General features: G+C 47.5%; 1 protein-coding gene across 1 annotated transcript in view; it reads left to right on the top strand.

The window, feature by feature from the left end:
* Positions 1-1,753: 1,753 nt before the first annotated feature.
* Positions 1,754-22,807, top strand: part of CACNG2 (calcium voltage-gated channel auxiliary subunit gamma 2) — a 119,498-nt gene continuing 98,444 nt past the window's right edge. Inside the window, exon 1 of the mRNA XM_082849450.1 lies at positions 1,754-2,432. Coding sequence (XP_082705576.1) covers positions 2,222-2,432 — 211 coding nt within the window. The 5' untranslated portion in view covers positions 1,754-2,221. The remainder of the gene's footprint in view (positions 2,433-22,807) is intronic.

Below are 22,807 nucleotides of genomic sequence, written 5' to 3'. Positions count from 1 at the left end.
AAAGACGTTAGGCAATACCAAAGAAAGTCTGTTTTGAATTCAGTCACCTTTTATATACTCTTTGATAATCACCAGATCACTAAGAAATTGTCAAGCAAATTATCTCCAGACAAAAATGGAAGAAGAAAGAAGAAAGTATTGAATAGCTGAGCTATGAAATTGAAACATCTCTAACCCCCAACTGACCCATCAGACTTACACCTCTCTCTAGGCTCCTCCCCCCACCCAAAATTAAAAACAGTGCACCTACACCATGCCTCATGTGCTCTCCCTCACCTAACTAGGAAACTGATCAGAGAGAAATATAATCAGTAGCAGGAGGAATCTGATGGGGTTCTTTCTCCAGGGGTCACATTAAGGAAAAGTTGCACATATAGAAACAAGAGGTGACACTGTAATTAACACAAGACAACCATTCTGCTGAGGAAAAGCGGAGAGTTATGATGTGTTTCCTTATTCACAGCAGGGAGATTTTTATCTCTTCCCATCCAGTTCACAAATGACATGGGAAACTTAGAAGGACTCACATTTCACTCACTTCCCCTCAAACATGTTTATCCTTGAGGTGAAACTCATCGCCCAAGCCCCAGCCGCCAGTCACCCTTTTGCACCCTTTTCCATGAATAATCTTTCCAAAATGTCTGCTTGTAGGAGCAAGATTTGGGATTTCACGGAAAACTACAGAGACACACATACACACCCTGTCAGCTAGAAAGAGACAGAGACGAGACAGAAACGACCAAAAGGAGAACAGCTAACGTGCCAACAAAATAAAACAGATCCCCCAAACAGCAAAGTGCAAAAGATGATTTAAAAAACACATAGAGACCGTGTTTGTAATTACCCATCCAGGTTATATTTTCAGGGCTTCCAGGCAAAGAAACGGCTGGTCCAAGTTTTGTGCCCGTCTGATTGTGATGGGAGGGTTGTATTTGAAGCTCTGGGCACGTAGAGATGGAATGAGAAGGAGGCTGAGCTGGAAGAAACAGCGAGGGGGAAGGGAAGGGGAGAGAGTGTGAGAGAGAGAGAGGGAGAGGGAAAGGGAGAGGGAGCGGAGCTATCTCTAGCTACGCCTTCCTCTAAGCTCCGGGAGCCCAGGAGAGCGCTCATTTCAGGATCTGGGAGAGGGGTAAAAAGAGGAAAGGCAGCCCCCGCTCTGCCCTGGCCTTGCTGCCCCCGAGGGAAGGGAGGACTCTGGCCCGCGCCCCCCTCCTGGCGGGCCGCCGGGGGAGCCGGGGAGCGCGCGAAGCGGGCGGCGCAGGGAGCTGTCCAGTTCAGCACCACCCGGTAATGCAGTAGGTGGGAGCGCCTCCGCCGGGGGCCGAGCCGGCAGGGAGTGGGGTGGGAGGGGGCAGGCGGACGGCCCATCCTGCAGCAAGACGCCGGCTCCCTTGTTTCCAGGAGCTTTGCAGATAGGGGGAGGGAAACCCGCCTCGATTCTCTGGGAGAAACCCCCTCCCTCCCCCACTTCGCCAACACTACCACCGCCACCAACAACAATAACCGCCGCCGCTGCTCGTCCTGCCGCCGCCGCCGCCGCCGCGCCTGCCCGCCCTGCTGCTGCAGCTGCCGCTGCCGGGGCACAACCATGGAAGGCGAGACCCCCGCACCTGTTCAGCTGAAATCAAGGGCTTACAGAATACTGGGAAGTCTGGTCTGAAACGAAAACGCCCGAGACCCCCCCAAGGAAGAGAACTGGCGAAGCAAAGGATTTTCATGGCGCAGGCCGCAGAGCCGAGAGCGAAGACGGAAGGTTGCATCTCGGCTTTTACAATCTCTAACTGTCTAGGTCCCGACCATGAGAGATTGTGTTGAGAATGCGGCTGATCCCTGGTTCACTGTGGAAGCCCTCTCCAAATTAGCTATCACATATGGAAACTGGAGACCAGAATTTTAGGAAAAGAGATTAAGGCATCTCACTTGGGGGGGTGGGGGGTGTCTTTTTATTTTTTCCTTTTTTTTTTTTTTTAATCACTGCAACTGGAACAGTTTCTGATCTCAAAAGGCAAGCCTCTCTTCCCGTGTGATCTTTATAATTTACACTCTTTTCCGTGAGCTTTCTTACCTCCCTTTTTTAATATCTCTCCATATCCTCTATTAACACATATATCCATTATATTCGTAGTGGAATTATTTTTATTTTTTTGCTTTAGTACTCGCACCCTCACACACACTCTCCCGAGAACCAGAAGTCGGTTGGGTGTTTATATAATGAAGAATTATGGGGCTGTTTGATCGAGGTGTTCAAATGCTTTTAACCACCGTTGGTGCTTTCGCTGCCTTCAGTCTGATGACCATAGCTGTGGGAACCGACTATTGGCTCTACTCCAGAGGGGTTTGCAAGACCAAAAGTGTCAGTGAGAATGAAACCAGCAAAAAGAACGAGGAAGTTATGACCCATTCTGGATTATGGAGAACCTGCTGCCTAGAAGGTATTTGATTTCCCATCTCCTCCCCCTCTCCACCCCCCCTCCTCTTCTCACTCCCCCTCCCCACCCGCCTCCAAATAAGTTCCCTTTACATTCCACCATTTTCTTACTTCACTCCTTCCACCACAGATCAAGGTTGGTTGGGTTAGTTTCAGAGGAAAGAAAATCAATAAGCAAAAGCCATACTCAACCCTCAAGCCTCCACCACCCCCCTTCCTTCAAACCTCTTCATTGAAATAATCTATGATATGATGAAAACAACAAGAGATTGTCTTTAAAAGTCAAATGTGCTCCACCTGCTTTGGAATCATTAGGATTTGCCTTTTGATGTAGTATGGCCCTCTATGAGGGGGTAGAGAATAACTGCCTCTCTCAACACCGCTCCTCTTTTCGTAATGAAGAATTCCAAAATGCTTTTCCTTTCCCGTCCTCCTCCCCTTACTCCCCAAAAGTCCCAGACACCTCATCATCTGCAAATCTCCTTTTTTTAAAAAAAAAATCTGTTTTTTCTAAGAACCCTTATTTGGTAAATCCTAATTATTCCAGGATCGCAAGCTGAGTTCAAGAGCATTTCGTAATGTCTATGAGCCACACATATCGTTCGAGGCGACTGGCTGTGTGTGTATGTGTGTTTTAACGTTTACAAAGTCTAAAAACACGTAACGTCTCTCACAGGAAACAGACCCAAGTTCTAATAAACAGCAATTCACTTGCAGGTTAGGCTGAGAACCAATTCACTTCCACACAGAGTGACATGTCTATTATCCAGAAGCGTGTAGAATCAGCATTGCAGCCAGCTTGGGAATCAGACATTGTGCAGGGAGGCTGGGAGGGAGAGGAGGGCATGGGGAGGTTGAGGGGGAACAGTAGGGAGCAGTGGGTCAGGAGTGTCAGCTGTTTGTCTTGATCTTGCAGGGTCATTGGGACACGTGTGCCTGTGCATGTGCTGTGGGCAAAGCGGTCCCCACGGTGGAAAGGCTGGAAGATCAGGGTACGGGTGAAAGCATGTGCTTTGAGACACATTAATAAACACAGGGGGGAAAAACTCCTGCAGGTCATACAACCTGCATTTAGCAACAGACTTTAATATAAGGGGCTGCATTTGAGCGGCTACCTATGTCTGTGTGTACAAGCTACAGCCACCCATAGGAAGACATGCACAGAGAGATACATGTTTCTGGGTGGAAAGAAAAGCTTATGTGCTTTGCTTCTGCTATGAACCAATACGGAGGCCGTTTGAGGCAGCGTCGGGAAGCGGGGACCGCAGGATTGTTTGTTAAGCTCAACATGGGATGGTGATGCAGGGAGTTGAAGCCAGGAGATGGTGGAGAAGAGAAGGAAACAGACAGGGAGAGGGAGAAATGATGTGGCCCCAGAGTCTAACCCAAACTGAGCAAAAGCTGCTCTTTGGGAAATATTTATGTCTGGGAAAGAGCACCAATTCCATGCCCACCCCCCCCCCCAACAAGCTTGGTGCAAGTGGTTGAGTGACGGCTGAACATGTTTTGAATAGCTAAGTGACTTCATTGAGCGATGGTCTATTTGACGCATACTGCATTTGGTGCCCTTTCTCAATCCAAACCACTGCCTTGAACATGGTCTGCAACGGAGCTCTATGCTGAATGCTATATGCTCTTCCCCAGCTGAAGAATCAATATCGGGAAATTAATAGGCACTGTTTTAAACACACCCCTCCTTTAAAAAAATGAAGAGGCTTTCATGCAGCTAGTCACTAACAGTGGAAAGACTTCCAGTTAATTAAACATTTATGGCATGCTTTTATTCCAAAAGAGAAGGAGAGCAAAGTGAATGAGGGTTGCTTTAGGGAAATGATCATAGTAGCAATTTACCTTCCTTGGACTTTAGTTAGATGGATGAAGATATGCAGACAAGAGATGAGACGAAAGACAGGACATGATTTTAGGAGAAATATTCCCAGCAATTGGTGAGTTGGTATAAATATACTTTATCAGGGTTTTATGTGCAAATTCTTAATACCATGATCTTTTAAACATTTTCTAATTCCCTGAAGGGAAGAGGACTAGGCAGTGGCTTTGGATCACTTATGCATTAAAAGGCTTAAGTATTTTCATTAAAATTCCATCTGTTTGGTGTCCACATCCCCAAATGTGCTGCCCGCCCCCTTCAGCTTTCTCTCCAAGCCGTACCCACACCTCCCTCCCTGAATCATCCCTAAAAGGGTTAGTATTGCAACACTTCCCAAGGATTGTGGGTTTGGCTCTTCTCCCCAGGACTGGGGCCTCCCAGCAGTCGCGGGTGGGGGGATGGTGGGGAAGGCTGGGCCGGGCTGCTTTAGGATTCTTGTGCCTTTTCCACTTGTAGCCAAGGTCCAGGCAGGAAGGGTGGGTACTCAGGGCCCCAGTTCAACCCGGCCTTTAATTTCCAAAGCCTCTGTCCATATGGAGTTTTGAAGGCCTCAGTCTCCCCCTTAGGAAGTTGGGCCTTGGCCACTTAGGAAGTGGTTTGAAGGATTTAAAGCCACATATTTTCAAAGACTGCACTGATTTCCAAAGATTATAAATGCACTTATTTCTGCAGGTTGACACAGATGGTTCTTGTGGGGCGTTCGTGTACTTGCTTTATAGAGCATTCAAAATAGGGTTGGCCTTTATGGAAATCAAGTTGCCGGGTTCCCCCAACCTGTGTTTTTTGTGAGAAACTGGACTTTCAGAAAAGATTTCCCATCACCCCTTTATTGTGTTTCCTGCCCGTATCCAAAAAGTTGCGAACAGATTTCCAATCTTCTCTCCAACATGCTGCTAATGACTCCACATGAAAAACAACCCTGTCTGCTTCCGATCTCTTTGGCTCTCCGGTTTGCGTTAGGGCTTTTTATCTCCTGAGATGACTTTTTTGTTGCTGTTCACTTCTTGATGAAAATAAGAATCAGAAAACCTTTCTTTGCCTCTATGGCTGTTTGTGAAATGCATTCCTCTGTTGAGGAATGAGAAGAGAACAGGACCACTTGTTAGGGGTAGACACAGTGGGAAGGGGAGAGGAATCAAGAAGAAACCACAGCCTTTATTTTCTCCCTCTGCAGAGTAAAGAGTAGTGGTGTCTCTGGGTGTGAACTTGAAACCCCCAGCAGACTAGTGTCCTTAGTGGGATTTGAGGGCTTGGGGGACGGTCTGCCCGTGGATCCATGTAGAAGGAAAGTGATAGGAAAAGTTCTTGAACTTTTCAGGAAAGCTGCTTTAAGGCTCCGAATGGAGAGATGAATTGGCCCTTTCAGAGAAGAATTCAGTGAAATCTACAACAGGACATTAAAACAGCTTGTTCCAAGCGTGCTGTCTCTGGGCCACGCGGTGACCTGCTGTTCCGTGTATTAACCTCTGTTGTCACCAAAAGGAATCATCGTCTCCAGGGGCAGCAAGAAATTCACTCTTTGTGTTTATTCTCTCCTGCACCTTCCTCCCCTCTGTCTGGGCTCCATGTCTCCCCCAGAGGATTCCCAGCCCTGCAGGGGAGGAGCCAGCCGCAGTACAACGTGGTCCAAGGCAGAAATGCACCCTCCCTTCTCTCTCCCTCTCTCGCCCTTTTCCTTGCTGTGAGGGAGAGCAAAAATCTTTCTCTCTGTCCAGATTGTTCAAATCCCTCTGCTGAATTTCTGGGCTCCTCTTCTTCCTGGCTTTTCCTCTCTTCTCCTCCACAACTTGCTTACTCACAGGGGCTCTGCCATCCATTCTCCATCCCTGTTCTCTTTGAGTAAGAGGTGTCTGGGTTTTCCTGAACTATCTTTTCCAAGTTCATAATTGCATAGCTTTTGCTTGGCCTGCAAGGTGCCCAGTGCCCCACGCGGGGTTCAGCCATGGCTCTCTTGTTCTGCAGAAGGAAAGTATATATCTTTTATTTTAGAAATGCGAACTGCCTTTCCCGGACACTCTTGTCTTTACGTGTGGAAGAGCTGAGTTTAGAAGTTACTAATGGGCCTTCATACTGTGTACCTATCGCTCCATAATTCCCAAGATAATTTGATTCTCTTTAGGTCCTTTGCACACAGTAGGTCCAGAAAAAATATCTATCAATGGATTGATTCAGAAATTCTTAAATTATTGAAATTAATTCAAAGACCATAAGGTCATGCAGCAAGCAAGTAATTGAGAGAGAGAGGGGGTGGGAGAGAGAGAGAGGGGGGGGGAAGGGGGTAAGGAAATCAGGATGATTGGTTTGTTCTTCCCAGAATTTCTTTTTTATTTTTTTAATTTAATTTTTTATTTTATATTGGAGTGTAGTTGATTTACCATATTGCGTTAGTTTCAGGTGTACAGCAAATTGATTCAGTTATACATACACATAGATCCATTCTTTTTCAGATTCTTTTCCCATATAGGTTATGGAATTTCTTTTTTAAAAGAATGAGTCATGACTTCATTGTTGTAAAATGAGAAAATTCAAAAAGAGTCAGTCATTGGGTTGCACAGCTCCTAATTAGCTAAAGAAAAATTATCAGTACACTCAGTCTCTATGGGGAAGAAAAACATTAACCCACTGCTTTTCTTCCCTCTTCAGCTTTTAAAGGATGCCAAAATCTAGTTTGATCCTAATACTCACTAGAACAGACACTTTGGGCAGAGAGCAGGCATCATGGACCATCCCTACGTAGCTTCCCCAAAACCTTCCCCAGAATTCTTTACCAGACTTCCCCACCCAGTTCCCAGGACCTCGAGAACTTTGCCTAAGGTCGTAGGTTCTGATCAGCAGTTTTCCATGGAGCCAGGCCCCACTTTCCTAGCCCTTCTCACCTTGTAAGACAAACCTGATTCCTTTATTGAGGAACCAGCCCTGCAAATTGCAGCCCATTCACATAGCCTCCTGCCCCTCCCTTTACAGGTGCCAGGTGTGACACCTCACACCAAGGCCACATGGGCAGAGGGTGGCAGAGGGAGAACTTGAATCCAGGCCTCTTGTTTCCACCCTGCAAACCTCCAGAGGGCTCTATGCATGAACCTTGGCATTCTGTGGTCTTGTGTTCAGATTCACTGCCAGCACTGGATTCTATTCTGTCTGCATCCCACCGAGTGTCCGCTCTGAGCGCCCAACCCAAGCATGTCAGGACACCTGAGTTCTGACCCACCTGACTCCCCCACATGCCCTCCCTCCAGCTGCCTGCACCTTGCCGGGTGACTCTGCCTGAATCCTCTCACTCCCACGAGCCCAAGGGAACAAATACTGAACTTCAGGCTGGACCCACCACACGCCTCTTCGTGTTTGCCCTTTCATTTTGGAAGTGTCCTCGATGTACACTCTCCGTGAGTTTTACGCTGGCAAGCAGTTTTCAAAGAATAACAAATTTATGTCCCCTGAAGTCGCAGAAGTTTTCAGATGCAGCTTTGTTGTATGTGGTGCCGTTGAAAGAGTTTTGCAGCCACACAGACCCGGGTTCCCTTCAAGCACTGCAGCTTTACGAGCTGTGCGATTTGGGGCAAGTCATCTAACCTCTCCAAGCCTCAGTTTCCCTTTCCACAAAAAGGATGTCTAACAGCCTTCTCACAGGGTGATTCGTTGGGATTAAACCAATGAGTGCCACCTTCTTTCCTGATCACCTGGTTTGAAATTACAGTCAACAACCCCTACTCTGTACCCCTCATAGATCCTCCTGGCTCTGTTTTATTTATTTATATTTTTTTATAGAGTACATCCCACCTTCCAGCACGCTATGAAATTTACTCATGCCATTTGTTGTGTGTCTGCACCACTAGACTGTCAGCCCCAGGAAGGCAGGGATCTCTTTTCTGCCCATTGCTGTAGCCGCAGCAATTATGATGGTGCAAGGGTCAACCCACCTTTGTTGGCAAATGAAAAAAACCACCACTGCCCACTACAGGGTGGGCATTGAGAAATAACGATCCCTTCATATCGTCAAAGGATTGTTCCTTAAATTACAAACCGTGAGCAATGGTGGCAGAAGCATCTTTCTTTCTTTTCTTTTTTTTTCTGACATTCCAAAAAATAAAAATGGACTCAACACAGAGAGAAGAGAGAAGGGAAGGAGAGAGAGTGTTTCAACACACAAGGGACAATAACAAAAATAATAAGAAAGAAAGTGTTTGGAGAGAAAATAAATGCCTGAGAAGAAAGTGCTGGGGGGTGAACATCCTCTAAATAGATACTGGCCATGCTTTCCTCTCTCTACATCATCCACAGCGTCTGTCACAAAGATCCTCGGGGAGAGTTTCCCATGAGTGTTTGCTTTCAGGTCAGTGGGGGAGGAGGAGATATGTACCCAGACTGATCATGCAGGAGATTTTTAAATGGCTCAAAAATGCAATGGTTCCTTTTAGCCTTGACTATAAGTATTTTGGCCAAAAAACCATATTCAGATGAAATATGCACTTTAAGTTTCCAGGTTAGTTTACAGCTACAGATCAAGCAACTCCTTCACTCGTTTATTTTATTTGTTAAATCTTTGATGAGCCCCTGCAACGTGCCAGGTGCTGGGCCAAGTGTTGGGGTCATGGTGGGCAGCAACTCCCTTCAGGGTCACTGGCCTCAGAGCCTTCTGGAAGAGACAGACCTTACTTTAAAGACTCTCACTTAACACAGTTGTGAAGTAAGTTACAACTATGCTAAGTCCTCTCAAGGAGAGCCACACGAGACTGTGAGTTTATGATATTAAGATCGTTCTAATCAGAGGAGCCTTCCCTGAGGAGGTGAGATGTGAATGGCTATAAGAAGGATGCAGAGAAGTTAACTGGGTGAAGAAGAAACTTTCCAGGTTGGAGGGCAGCAAGTGCAAAGATCAGTGAGGGAGAGAAGGAGCAAGTCCTGGGAGGAGGCCAGGGTGGCTGGAGGACCCAGAGGGAGGGGGGATGGGGAGGGGAGGATGCTGGATGGTGTGGGGAGGGGGATGCAGAAATAGTTAGCACCCAAGGGTGCAGGGCCTTGCTAGTCTTGTTAAAGAATTTTGCTCCTTGACTTCTAGCTTCTTGCTTATAAGCTGTGTGACCTTGAGCTAGTTAATTCTATCTCTGTGCCTCCTTCACACCATCTATCTAATGGAGCTGATGATGCCTGCCCCTAAGGTTGTTGTGGGGGTTAGAGCACCCTTCCCTTCTCTTTGTCATGCTCTTCCTGATTCCACCCACATCTGAGTGCGGTGGTCTCTTTGGCCTCAAAACTCATGACAGCACAGAGAAGGGAAAAAATAGATTGATTCAACTCCAATCAACAAAATTCAAACTATGCTTAGTGGAGGTGTTGATGGTAGGTTCCAATCTTGCAGTAGACATTGGGAGGCAGAAGTGAACAAGACCCACCCTCCCTCAGGACCCTCCAGGTGAGTCCAAGCAGGGAATCCCAAAGAACAGGCATCTCACAGAATGACTCTGTCTCATGCAAGACATTTGACATAGCCTGCTGCCACTCGCCTTATCACCCTCCCCCAAACTCAGAGAGATTCCTGGCATCTCTTACGATCAGTTACGATCTTTGAGGATTTGAGCTGGAATGGCAATGAGGCTCAGTTAAATCCGCCAGACTTTTTGAAAATAGGAATGAGAGTAGAGGGATGTGAACCGTGCTCCCCAATGCCAAGAAATGCATGTCAGCGTTGTGGGATCGTCGCTGAACTCTATGGCCTCACATCCCGGTCCTTTCTCCTGGGTACATAAAGGGCTGTAATCTCCCAGTTCCATCTTCCCTCAGTTCTGATGCCATTGATTATAAAAATGAACTATCTACTTAAACAGCTTTCGGGACAGGGGAAAACAAATTTCACGTACATATCAGTTGTAAAACATACTCTAATTTCAGAAACCTTAAAACTTAAAATTTCTGCCTTGGAATCAAAGGGAGATGGAAAACTATCTTGCTGGCAGAGAGAAATGCAGGCAGGGTGTTGAGAGAGCCCGAGGGATTTCTCCCACTTGCCCTTAGTGCCTGTCCCGTGACTCAGGAAACAATGTGGGGGAAGTGTGTGGTCTTACGAGAACCTTTCTTGACAAAGAAAAGGGTGATAGTTGATCTTTGTTCCACAGCTTTCCGAGTCCTTGCCAGGTGCCGTGTGAGAGTCTAGGACAGAGGCAAAGTCTCCATCTGCCCTCAAGGAACTTCTAATCTAGTAGAAGACAAACCAGTGAACAGACGATGCTGATGACACAGTGGGAAGCATAAGCCCGGGGAATTCTGGGAGCAGAGAGACTGGGGAGGAGGGGATGCCAGGGAAGACGGGGTTCTGAGGATGCGTAGGGGTGAGCAAGCTGGGGAGATGAAGCGCACTTCAGACAGAAGGAACGGCATGTGCGGAAACACAGATGCCCTAGCAGTCATGCCGATGGTCCAGTGAGGCTGGAAGGTAGAAGGCAGGGAGGGGGAGTGTGGGAGGCAGTGGAGATGGGATCCCAAAGGGACAGAAATGGCTCTCACAGAGCAGTTTGTGTTTCGGCGTGGGAGAAAAGGAGGGTCCAGAGAGGTGGGAAGCAAGGGAGGGGCGCACCTGGCTTTGTCCGTTAGTGAGATCACTGGCTGTTCGGACTCTGACGGATGGGAGCTGGGGTCGCCGGAGCTGGTGTGATTTAACTGGGAAGAGGCGAGCACAGGAGACTGTGGCAGTGACCAGGTGACTCGCCCTAAGTCAGTTGGAGTGAACAGAGAGTAAGAGGGGGAAGGAAGAAGACTGTAAGCGATATACAGTAGAGGTGCTTCAAGGCGCTCCCTCCCCAGCAGAACAAGCCTTTATTGGCCACACACAATGGGCTGGGCGCTGGGGTGACGAAGTCTCTGCTCAGTACCACCGTCTCGAGGAGCCTTCCTGGCTGCCCCATCTAAAGGAGCTCCCTGTCAAGTTACTCGATTTTATTTCCTTTTTTAACATCTTAACATTGACTTTTTTTTCTTTTGAGCATTTATTTGCTTATGGTCTGTGTGCCCCTAGGAGACTGTGAGCCACGTGAGGGCAGGGGCCTGTCGGCCTTGGCACAAAGAGCGTGCTTAGGAGCTAAATGTGGAGCGAATGAGTAAGGCAACGCTGCCTGGCCTCAAGGAGCTCCCATCAGGGGAGGGAGGTGGGCTCTTAAAAACTCCCTCCTCTTGACCAGTCATCCCTCCAAGGTTTGGCTGGAACCGCATCTGAAAGATCCTTGAGAACAGGCAAGGGTTTCCCTTGCACCCCGCAACCTGGGATGCTAATAAGCCCCCGTGAGCCTGTTCCCCCCTGGGCAGCTGGTACCTTTTCTCTCAATCCAAACCCTCATACGTGATCGCCTGGCTCAGAGGTACTGACTTGGCAGTCCTGAGTCGGCCTCTGAGGAGCCGCCTCCCCTTTCTCCTTGTTGACACTATATTTATTCATTCTTCCCTGAACTTCCTCAACCTTGGGTAGTCTTCCAGCTGCTAACAAGCAGGCCACAGATTAGGTATGGGATCCTAGGTGCACGGTTGCCGTAGCTTCATTGAGTGGGGAATTGGTACCTTGCTTTGCTACACCATCCACCGTGCAATTTACATGCCCCAGTGCCAGCCTCTCTCTGGCCTTGTCATCGGACAAAATTCACTGGTGACCAGTGCTTGCTGATCCCTAGACCTTGCTTTGCTTTTTTTTTAACTTTTTATTTTATATTGGAGTATAGCCGATTAACAATGTTGTGATAGTTTCAAGTGTACAGCAAAGCAACTCAACCATACATATACTTGTATCCATCCCTAGACCTTTCTTTATCCCAGTTTTGCCCCAAGCTGTCTTTTCTCACTTTCTCTGCATAAAGGATCATTCATTCATTTCTGCCACCTTTTCCCCTCAACCTGGATCTCTGTCTGCACAAGTCTTATTCTTTATCCTTCTTGAATTTTCCCTATGGTTGAGAACTCTCCTCCCCAATTCTCCTCCAACATATTTTGCAAAGAAAGCAACCCTAAAAATGACTATTCTGCCATCATTTTAACACTAATAATAAGATAATAATAACTAATCATTCATTGAGTGCTTCCTTTGTGCTGAGCACTGTTTAGATGCTTTCCAGGGGTTAACTCTCATTTAATCTTTACAATTCTAAAGGTATATGCTATGATATCCACTATCTCCATCATAAGAGGCTCAGAGAAGTTAAGTGACTTGCCCAAGGTCACACAGCAAGTAGCAGAGCTGGAGTTCTAACCCAAGCCTGTCCAACCCAAAAACCTGTGCACAGCCTTCTATTATATGAATTATATTTACAATTTTCCCCTGGCCCCAAAATCTATAAATAAATTTCTTTGAGAATTTGAAGGCAAACCTAAGCAGAAATTGCTGTTTGTGCTCCACGTTTGATGAAGTTTTTAAAACTTTGAAGCTTCAGTTAGGATATGCTCCTTACCCAGAGAAGAGTAGGGAAAAGTGGAGGGGCTACCAGGTTTTCCCACAGCTCTGAATACAAAAGGATGCCTCAAAATGTATAGACATCCCTCTCTGTAGTTTGTGGAGGGGGAGGAGGTGAATACATACGTATATTCCCTCTCCCCAGCCCTCTGCCTAGAGGGCCATTTCCAGCCACATTCCACTTGTCTTCAGGACTCAGTTGAATTGTCACTTCCCCCAACAGCTCTGCTCCCTCCTACCCTGCTCCCACCTGGCTCACGTTCCCTCCCTCTTTCCTTCCACAGCATCTCTGCATGTCTCTGACGCAGCATCTTCCATCTTTTTTGTTGCCTGCTTCCATTTCTGTCTCCACCTCCAGACCATGAGTCCCCCTGTCCATTTCTTCAACAAAATGTACTCAGTCACTGCCACGTGCCAGTTACCATCCTAGACTCTGGGTTTACAAAGGCGAAAAGACACAGCCCCTGCCCTCAAGGAACTTATGCCCCAGTGGGGGATTGGAGGACCCATGCAAGCACACCTAGGGGTGGAGAGATACTTCCAGGAAGACGTGTGAGAGGGCATGGGATGTTTGGGGGACCATACAAGTTTCTAGTATTGCTGGAGGATCAGGTGCAGGAAGGGAGGCTGGGGAAGGTGTTAGTCCTGAGGGATGAGGTTAGACAAAGACCACGTCATGAAGGGATGGTTCACGTGTAAAGAGTCTAAAGAGGAGAATTTTGAGAAGGAAATGATATGATCAGATTTGCATTTTAGGAGGATGGCTCAGGAAGCCATGTGAAGTAGAAATGGGAAGAAGGGGAGGACAGAGAAGGGAGTCCAGGGAGGAGACAGTTGCCCAGCCCAGCAACTGAGGAAGCAGCTGACCCAGGGCACGGGACAGGGGGGCCGTCGAGCAAGGGAACAGAATCAGAGGATCGACAGGATCTAGGACGGTCACTTGTGTTGAGCAAGGCGTGACAGTGAGTGACCTTCACTGAGACAGGGGAAACAGGAGAAATTTGCAGGAAGAAAATGGTACCTTTAACCTTGGGTAGAGTGATTCCACACCTGTGTTTCCAGGGCCTGGCAAGTAGTAGCTGCTCAGTCAGTGTTGAATGAATGAATAAAGAAAAAAAGCTTTACATTTGAGATTATGATCATATTGAATCTCAGATTCTCCCCAGCATCATCATAATGAAAGAATGCGTTATGTTCTAGCCAGGCCTGTAGTTCGTGTCAGCTCTGGCATCTGACAGCCTGGGTTCAAATCCCAACCTTATCACTTACCCGTTTTGTGACCTTGGACAAGGAATGTCACCTCTCTAAGCTGGTTTTCTCGTGTCTAAGTGGGGAAAATTGCATCTCACGCATGGGTTGATTGGGAAAGTTTAGTAAGATGCCCCATGCAAAGTGCTTAACAAGATGCTGGTACGTAGTAAACACTCTCTAAATGCCAGATGCTCTTATCACTGGCGTGTTTATTATTGATTATACCAACAGTTGCAAACAGTGACCTGTGAGCTGTCACTGTTTGGCAACTCAAAATATTCTACAAATCGAGAACTTTCCTATTAAAAAAAGCCCTGTGTTTGGCTTCCTTTGGGGGAAAAAATCAGATTTTTTAACCCTGAGCCCCCCTCCTGCTTGGCAACATCGGAGCAGGGCAGCCGATGTCCCTTCAGGTATGGGACAGGGACATCCTGTATGGCAGGTATGGCAGGTTCTCTGCAGTTCCCCAAAGTCCCCACTGCTCCCGAGGCTGCCGGGCTGCTTTGGCCTTCCTCTGGCCTCCGAAGGCATCCGAGTTTGCAAACGCTCCTCTCTGCCAATGACAAATTACAGGTGGAGTCTTTGTCTTCCAAGGGCTGAAAACGTAAGCAAAACACCACCAGCCCAGGCAGAGTGTAGCAGCTAACAGAGTGAATAAAGTCATGCATCTGGAAATAAATGCATAGACATCCAACATTCCCAAGCAGTGCTCGCTGATAAGACTCAGGTGGAAGGCAAGCTAATCTACTGCTTTTTACTCGGCAGCTCTAGGGTAAGTTGTTGCTTTTAAAAAGAGAGACTCTCACCCATTTTATGCTACCTTCAGAGCTTCTCTTTTAGAAGCTGACATTTTCTGACCTTGACCCCAGTTCGGGGAAATGCACCCTGTCGTGCTGACCACGTGGTGTGCTTTATTCAATAACTAAATGGCAGACGCCAGGGAGATGGTCCGCGTCGTCGGTGCTGGATGAAGAGAGAGAGGCAGGGGATGCGCTGGAGAATGGGGGAGTCTCTGCTTTAGATTTTTACCTCGGAGGACTTCATAGAGAAGAGGGGAATTTCAGGAGTTTCTTGGTAGGAAAAAAATTGCCTAGCAATTGCTCGGAAAGGACATGAACTTAAAGACATGCAGTTTGATCTGGGAGAATGGTCAGATCTGATCCAATCTGACAGTTTTTGAATGTTTGATATGTCAGGCTCTATGCTAATTTGTGGGGGCACAGAAACAAGTCAGCTCCTACGGGGGGTGGTCTGCTCTGATCCCCCCAGCTGACAGCAACCATCCTCTTCCCAGTCTCTCTTTTCTTCATTTCGTGTTCTCCTAATTTGTCTACCGTGTTTATTATTTCTTTCCCAACCAGAATATAAGCTCTGAGAAACCAGGATCTTTTCTGTTCTATTTACTACGATAGCCCCAGGACTGAGATCAGACCTGGCCCCTAGTAGGGTGCTTAGTCAGTTTTGATGTTATTTGGATGACAGAAGACATACCATTGCTCCAAAGGAGATCAAGGCCTAGAAGAAGAGATAGGCATGTACCGAGACTATTACCAGTGAGCTCGGGCACTGTGAAGGCCTGTGTAAGGGCCAGACAAAAAACAACTCTACGTGGGGAGGTCCGGAAGGAGTCCTATGGAACTGCCCTCTGCAGTGGGTTTTGGAGGATGAAGAGGAGTTTGCCAAGTAGAACAGAGGGGAAAGGCAAAACACAGATGAAGGAAATGATACCACTGGAGGCTGCCTCCCAAAGAATAAGGTCAAGGAGAGGACAGAGCACCACTGGGTCTAGAACAGAACTTCTCAAACTTGGATGTGTACCCTAACAACCTGGGGATCTTGTTGAACTGCAGATGCTGATGTGGGGTCCGGGTGGGGGCTGAGCCTGTGTTTCTAGCTCCCAGGTGAGGCTGATACCACACTTTGAGAAGCAAGCTTTTGCAGCATGGCCAGTGGGCTCTGGTGAACATGGGTCTAAATCCTACCTCTGCCACTGGCAGACTGGGCCTGCTTTCTCACCTCTAAAATGGTGATGACAACTTTCCTCCCAGGCACTGAATAAATTCAGAGTGCCTGAATTTGGTAAAGCCATCGGTTCAGTCCTGAGCACTTCATATCAATATGTTTCAGCTACTATTGTCATTAACGGCTAAAGGCGATTGTATAGAGGTGTGAGGGAAGGGGATGATTTTCCCTGAGAGCTAACGTTGTTTGAGGGTCTCCTGTGTGTTGGGCCCTGTCCTATGGACCACTCAGTTGTCACCTTCCTTAAACCACACAGCACTCTATAACATAGGTGTTATATGATTCTCACTTTGCCAGTAAGAAACCAGAGGCAATGTGTTCATTTCCCATTGCTGCTGTAACAAATGACCATCAATTTAATGGCTTAAAACGACACAGACTTATTGTCTTACCATTTTGTAGGTCTGAAGTCTGAAGTTGGTCTCAGTGGGCTGAAATCAAGGTGTCAGCAGGACTGTGTTCCTTCTGGAGACTCTAAGGGAAAATCTGTTTCCATGCCTTTTCCAGCTTCTAGAGACTGTCCACATTCTTTGGCCAGTGGCCCCTTCCTGCCTCTTCAAAGCCAGCAGCATCAGACAGAGTCCTTCTCATGGTGCAACTCTGTAATGCTAATTCTTCTGCCTCCCTCCTCCATTTCTAACGATGTTTGTGACGACATTGCCCATGCCTGGATAATCAAGGATAATCTCTCTATCTTAAGGTCAGCTGATTAGCAACCTTAATTCCATCTGCAACTTTAATTGGCCTTTGCCATAACATGTGAAACATATTCGCAGGTTACAGGAATGGGGCTGTAGACGTCTTTGGCAGGTTATTATTCTGCCTAGCACAGGGAGTGAGTGCTTAAAGAATTCCCCTAATATCACAAGCTCAGAATGGTTCCCCTGGAAGGGATTTTAGAGCTTGTATCAGGAAGGATTAGATTTGACAACAAGCAACAGAAAAAGAAAATTAACAGTGGCTTAATAAGCCAAAAAGTTTATCCTTTCTCAAGGAAACCAATCTGGAGACATGAAATACAAGGCTGGTCTTGAGGCTCCACAAACTGGTTAGCAAATGCAGGCTCCTACCAGCTCCCTGCCCCACCATCTGTAGAGTAGGGCCTTTAACCTCACATCTCCAGTGTGACTGCCAGAGCTCCCGCCACTGCCTTCACATTCCAGGCATCAAGGTGGAGGATGGCACAAAGAAACAAAGGCAAAAGGCACCTGTTACATGGCTCTGAAGGAGGTTTCCTGGAAGACACCACACAGTATTTTTGCTTTGGTCTCATTGGCCAGAAGTTTGTCATGTGACCACACATTAACTATAGGGAAGTCTGGAAAATATAATCTTATTCCCAAGTGGCCACACGCATGGTGAAAAATTAGGGCTTCTGTTGCTACAAGGAAAGGAAAGAAGGAAGGCAAGTAGCAGTGTATCCAGGGAGCTCACCTAGTCCAGACCCTCACCTTATGACCCAAGAGCTTGAGGTCCAGAGAAGGAAGGGACCTGGTGGCATGGAGCCAGCTAGCAAGAATGCTGGGACTAGGACCCACGCACCCCGGTCCCAGTCCAACATTTAGCCTCAAGCACCTAGCACAGTGCCTGGCACATAGTAGGATGCTGGTGGAACTGAAGAGAGTTTGCCATTCCACTGCACCAGACGGTCCCCTCTGGACCACACACTCGGCTGGTGATGCTTTAGGGCAGATGAGATCCCACCTTTAGGAGGCCCGGCCGACTGCACGCCTGGGTCTCTTTATCCTCCTTCCTCCCAGCTTACATCCCTGCTCGTACCCTCGGATAAGCTCTGGGCTTCTCTATCTGTCCCGCAAAGTCACATGAAAGGGCAGTAGGATTTGGCAAACGAGAAGCCTCAGGTAGCACTGAGAAATGGACGGTTTTCTCCTCTTTGGGGTTTTCTCTATGACAGGGAGACGCCTGCTTTATATGTGGGGTGGATTGTGACAAGAAACCATTTCTACTGTCTTGGCGTTTCACAGTTTTCGTTTTGACACAGCGATAGGAGGAATATGGGGACTGATCAAAGCCAGAAGCCACGTGGCAACTCTCAACTTTTTCCCACGGGCTGCAAACGCCAGAGGAGCTCCACTGTCGGGCATTCTTCACTCCGGCCGGTTCAGACGCACAAGATCTGGGCACTGTCTTGTACTTTGTTCCCAAATCTTTGTCCTTCCAACGGGGCAGTAAGGGTCTTGAGACAGGAGGTGTCGGGGTCGCCTCTGTGCCCCTTGCCCGGCATGGTGTCCGGCACGTGGCAGGCACTTGGTTAAGAAACGGGGGATTGGTCGATGCGTCAAAATGAAGCAGCTGAGGCAGTGTCTGGCATGTGGTGGGCTCTCAGCAAAATTTTTCAGGGAAAGAAGGAAAAAAAAAAGGAAAGAAGGACAGATGGAGGAAGGGAGGGAGAAAGAAATTGGTTTGAGTCTTGGCTGGCCGTGGAAGCAGCAGCTCCCCGGCTCTCCCGGCCTCAGTTCTGGAATAGCGAGCGAATCCCTCCCCGCCGAGTTCACAGGCGAACCGGAGACCCTGGCCCGGAAGTTCTGTTTCAAAGGGCTTCCCCTCCAGCTTGAGAGCACTGTGCCTTTCAGGCTTCCCAATGGGCCTCCGTGGCCACGGTACCCGGCGCCAGGGTTACAGGGATGTGGCCAGAAGCAGAATTGGTGGGGTGGCTGGTGTGAGGGAAAGCGGGCTGCAGAGGGAAAGGAACTCAGCCCCAGCCCACATCGAAGAGAGAAGGAGACAGGGATGGGAAGGAAGACGGGAGGCAGATGCTCAGCATAATGAGGTTAGCGCGGTGCACGAGAGCATAGAAGGGATGGGCAGAGGCTGCCTGAGCACGGGGGCTGCCCCTTCTCGGAGCAGATGGAACTCGAGGGCCAGAGAGTCCATGACAGTTGGTGGGAGGGAAGAGGACCGGCAGCAGAAATCAGGGAGGGGCCTGCCTCCTGCCCCGCCCCCCAGGCAGGAACAGACACGCCTTCCAGCCCCAGAAACACTGCTGAAGGAGAACTCAATGAGGACCTGGAGATCAAAGAGAACTACCCGGCAGGGGAGTAAATGCTTGTGGCCTGAGCGAGGAAACCGCAGAGCCTGTGGCCAGGACTCAGGCTAAAATTACAGGCCAGATGACAGGACCACACACCGGGGCAGCCTAGGACCATAGATTTTCCCTAGAACCCAACCACTGCCTGCCCTAGTTTCTTCTGGATTGATTGGGCAGCAGGATCCAGGAGAAGGAGCCCCTTTTGGACATCAGACGGGCTTGGGTTTGAAGACCGACTAGCTCTACAACCTCAGGCAGGGTGGTTAATCTCACTGAACCGCCGTTTCTTGCCTGCAACAGGAATAATATTGCTTATCAAGCAATGTGTTATAAAAATTAAAATAATCTGTATAGGGGCTTCCCTGGTGGCGCCCTGGTTGAGAGTCCGCCTGCCGTTGCAGGGGACACGGGTTCGTGTCCCGGTCCGGGAAGATCCCACATGCCGCGGAGCGGCTGGGCCCGTGAGCCATGGCCGCTGAGCCTGCGCGTCCGGAGCCTGTGCTCCGCAACGGGAGAGGCCACAACAGTGAGGCCCACGTACCGCCAAAAAAAATCTGTAAAAAGGATTTGAACACAGAATAGGGACTCAAAAGCTGGCGGGTGTTGTTTTAATCAAGGTTTCCCATCCTCCAGTATTTGGGATACCACCTACATTATTTTTGCCATATCCAGGGACCACCTATATTGTTATTAATCAAACACATATCTTTAAATTGATCCCATTTTAGCCTCATGCTAAGCAATAATATCTAAGGAATCACTGGTTTAATGCACTGGTTAAATTTTTGACACTCATTAATAATACTCAGCTTAAATTTGTTTAAACATTCATCCCTCTACCAACTAAATTCATCTCAGATACTACAAAAACCCATCATTTACTTTGCAAAAACACCATCGTGACTAATAAACCAACCACTGGGTTTGAAAGAGATGCAGAGACTGGTGTCCCTCCATCCCCATCACTCATCAGCTTTTTTCTTTAGATGATAAAGGGGCAGTGGGATGGAAAGTGAAGAGACGGTCAGAGCCCAATCCATAGAAATTGCTTGGACTCCAAGAGCCGTTCTGCGGCACCAGGAACTCTCAGCTCTTGATTATAATTTGACAGATTCTTCCATCTAGAAAGGACAATGGTGTGGACTACAGCCCAAGGAAAGAGGTAGTGAAAGCGACTCCCTTGTTGACATGCTGGCTTGAGTTGGAGGGTTTTCCCTTTGTCTTCCTGCAGGGTCTTCAGGAGATGCCCCTTCCCAAGACCACCAGAGTGAGAGCTATCAGCTCTTTCCACTGCATCTACAAAAGGGGAAGGGATTTCTTTCTCTGTGCTAGAGTCTTTCAGACATAGAAGGATTTGCCTGTAGTGTGAAGAGGTACTATGAGATTTCTCAGCAATGAATGTGCCCCGGCGGGGGCGGGGGGGTGCAGAGGGGAGGTGAAAAGTCAGCCTTTTAATAATGGTAATGACTATCTCCCATGACAGTAATGGCAGAAAGGATTGGGGGAAATACAAGAACGGTTTGAAATAAGGTGACACACAAGCCCAAGAGTCTCAAGGGTTAGGAATCCCGGTGTTGGGTCCGAGCAGAGGAACACAGGTATTACTTTCCCTACCTTTGTTCCTGACTTAGTCACCTCGTTTCGTGGGCTTCGGGCCCCTCAGCTATAAAGCATGCTCTGAACTTACAGTGTTGATCTTCACCTCAAGGCTGTTCATCGTGAAGACCCAGCACCGTCTCGTTAGAGCCTAAACCGCTGAGAAGAGACAGTTATTCCTTAAACAGTTGAATGAATCAACACATTATTGAGAAATAAACTAATTTCTGTGTATTAACGTGAGGGGTTGGAAATGAATCACAGGGTCTGTGCAGCTGTGAATGGAGAGGCCAGGAAAGAAAGGCAGGAAGCCTCAAAGGAAGAGTCGGGAGCAGCACACCTTCCTTTGGAGGACCCTGAGGTATCATGAACTCGTTGTTTCCGAGAACCCCCTTTGGGATGGCAGGCATGGGGGAAGTAAGCGTTCTCGCAATGATGCTGATGGGATTTTAACAGCCAGACAGATGGTCTGAGAAAAAAGGAAGATTTTTTTTCAAATGAGGGAAAACACTTCCATTGCTTCCCTTCAATTAAAACAAAGTGAGAGCCCTTCGTATTGCCATTAGTAGCATTGTCAGTTTGGAGGTCTTCTTTTTAATAATTGAATGATCGAGCGTCAATAATAAGTTGGGTAGTATTTTCAAACAAATTAGAGGGTGTATCTGTCCACCGACTTTCAATGCAATTATCATTACTTTGGTTTCATTTGATATCACGGTTTAATAATGAACCCCAATAATTGTGTTGTGCTTATTTACGCAATCAAACGTGTATCGCTTAATGGATTTTTTTAGTGGCCATTCTCCTAACGACTGCAGGTTCCACGCAAGCCACTCATGAGCACCCAGCATTTCTCAAAATCTGTATCATGAAACCTGGGAGGAAAGGGAAATACATAGAAAAGGAAATCTTCAAAAAGAAAGGGGATAGAGAGGGAAGGAAAAGGAGAAAAAACAGCATCTATTGAGCACCACCGTGGGCGCCAAATGTTTTTATTTTATCCTCAGAGCAACATGCAGAATCTGCTTTAGGATCCCCATGTAGCTGATGAGGAAACTAAGGAGCTGAGAGATTAATACCTTGCCCAAAGTCACAAAGCTAACAGGTGCAGAGGTACGAGTCAGGTTCACAACTCCCTCTTTGCCCTCCACTCCGGCATGGGGCTTCCATCTTTAAGTATCAGCAGGCTGTGCAAACCTGTGGAGATGGGCTGCCTCCTATGGCTCCTGCAGTGAGTAAAGGGACACCAGATTCACATGGGAATTCTGCCTCCTGGTCTGCCTATGTCACACTTCCCTCATCCAATTATCAGATTTGCCTAATGGCTGAGCATTGTAAAGATAAGCTGATGGTAGAGGGAGAGCTGATCCCCAAGAGCATGCAACCCAGTCATCCTTTGGCTGTACCAGAAATGGACACCACAGAGAGAAGAGGAAGCAATATTCCACATGAAATGTACAGGTACCGAGCACACACCTACCATGCACTGAACACACTGGGAGCTACCGTATAGACCTGATTGCATTCCACTTCCACAACATTTCCTGTATGGCAGTGACTACCATTGCACAGACGAGAAAACTAAGAACTTCTTTTGAAGTTAAATGATTTTTTTCAGGCTAATCATTGGTGGACTTGGAATTTAAACCCTAGTCCACCCAATGGATTCCAAACATTAATGGTTAATTTTACTTTAGCATCTGGGTCATGAATTTTGGTAAAAGACAAAAGGAAGAAGTGGGAGAGATTAGGGATATGACCTGAAAATAAAGGATTATGACTGAGAATAAAGTGGCCCAAGGGACCATGGATTTAATTCCCTTCCTGTCCAAAAGCTGACACTCAAATTCAATTCAACAAGCATTCACGGGATGTCACCAATGTGCACACCAAAGTACCAGGGGCTGATCAAAGATTTGGATTTACTGCCTTCTTCCATTTTAGAAACCTCTTCTCTGAATAAAGAGTTGTACTCTTTTTCCCACAAAAAGGTAACGTAATTTAGTTGCTCTTCACCATGCTGTTTCTAAACATGAACAGTCTGGTATCTCTACTAGGGCGCTGGGAAGCATTTTCTATATTTTCAGGTGCTGTGTCAATTACTTTAGGCTCTGAGATCTAAACCAACTGCAAGTGATGATGGAGGAA

The sequence above is a fragment of the Leucopleurus acutus genome (assembly GCF_964270905.1).
Source record: "Leucopleurus acutus genome assembly, chromosome: 11".
NCBI lineage: Eukaryota > Metazoa > Chordata > Mammalia > Artiodactyla > Delphinidae > Leucopleurus > Leucopleurus acutus.
The sequence above is the reverse complement of the archived record's forward strand: the minus strand, read 5'-3'. Positions and strand labels throughout refer to the sequence as shown.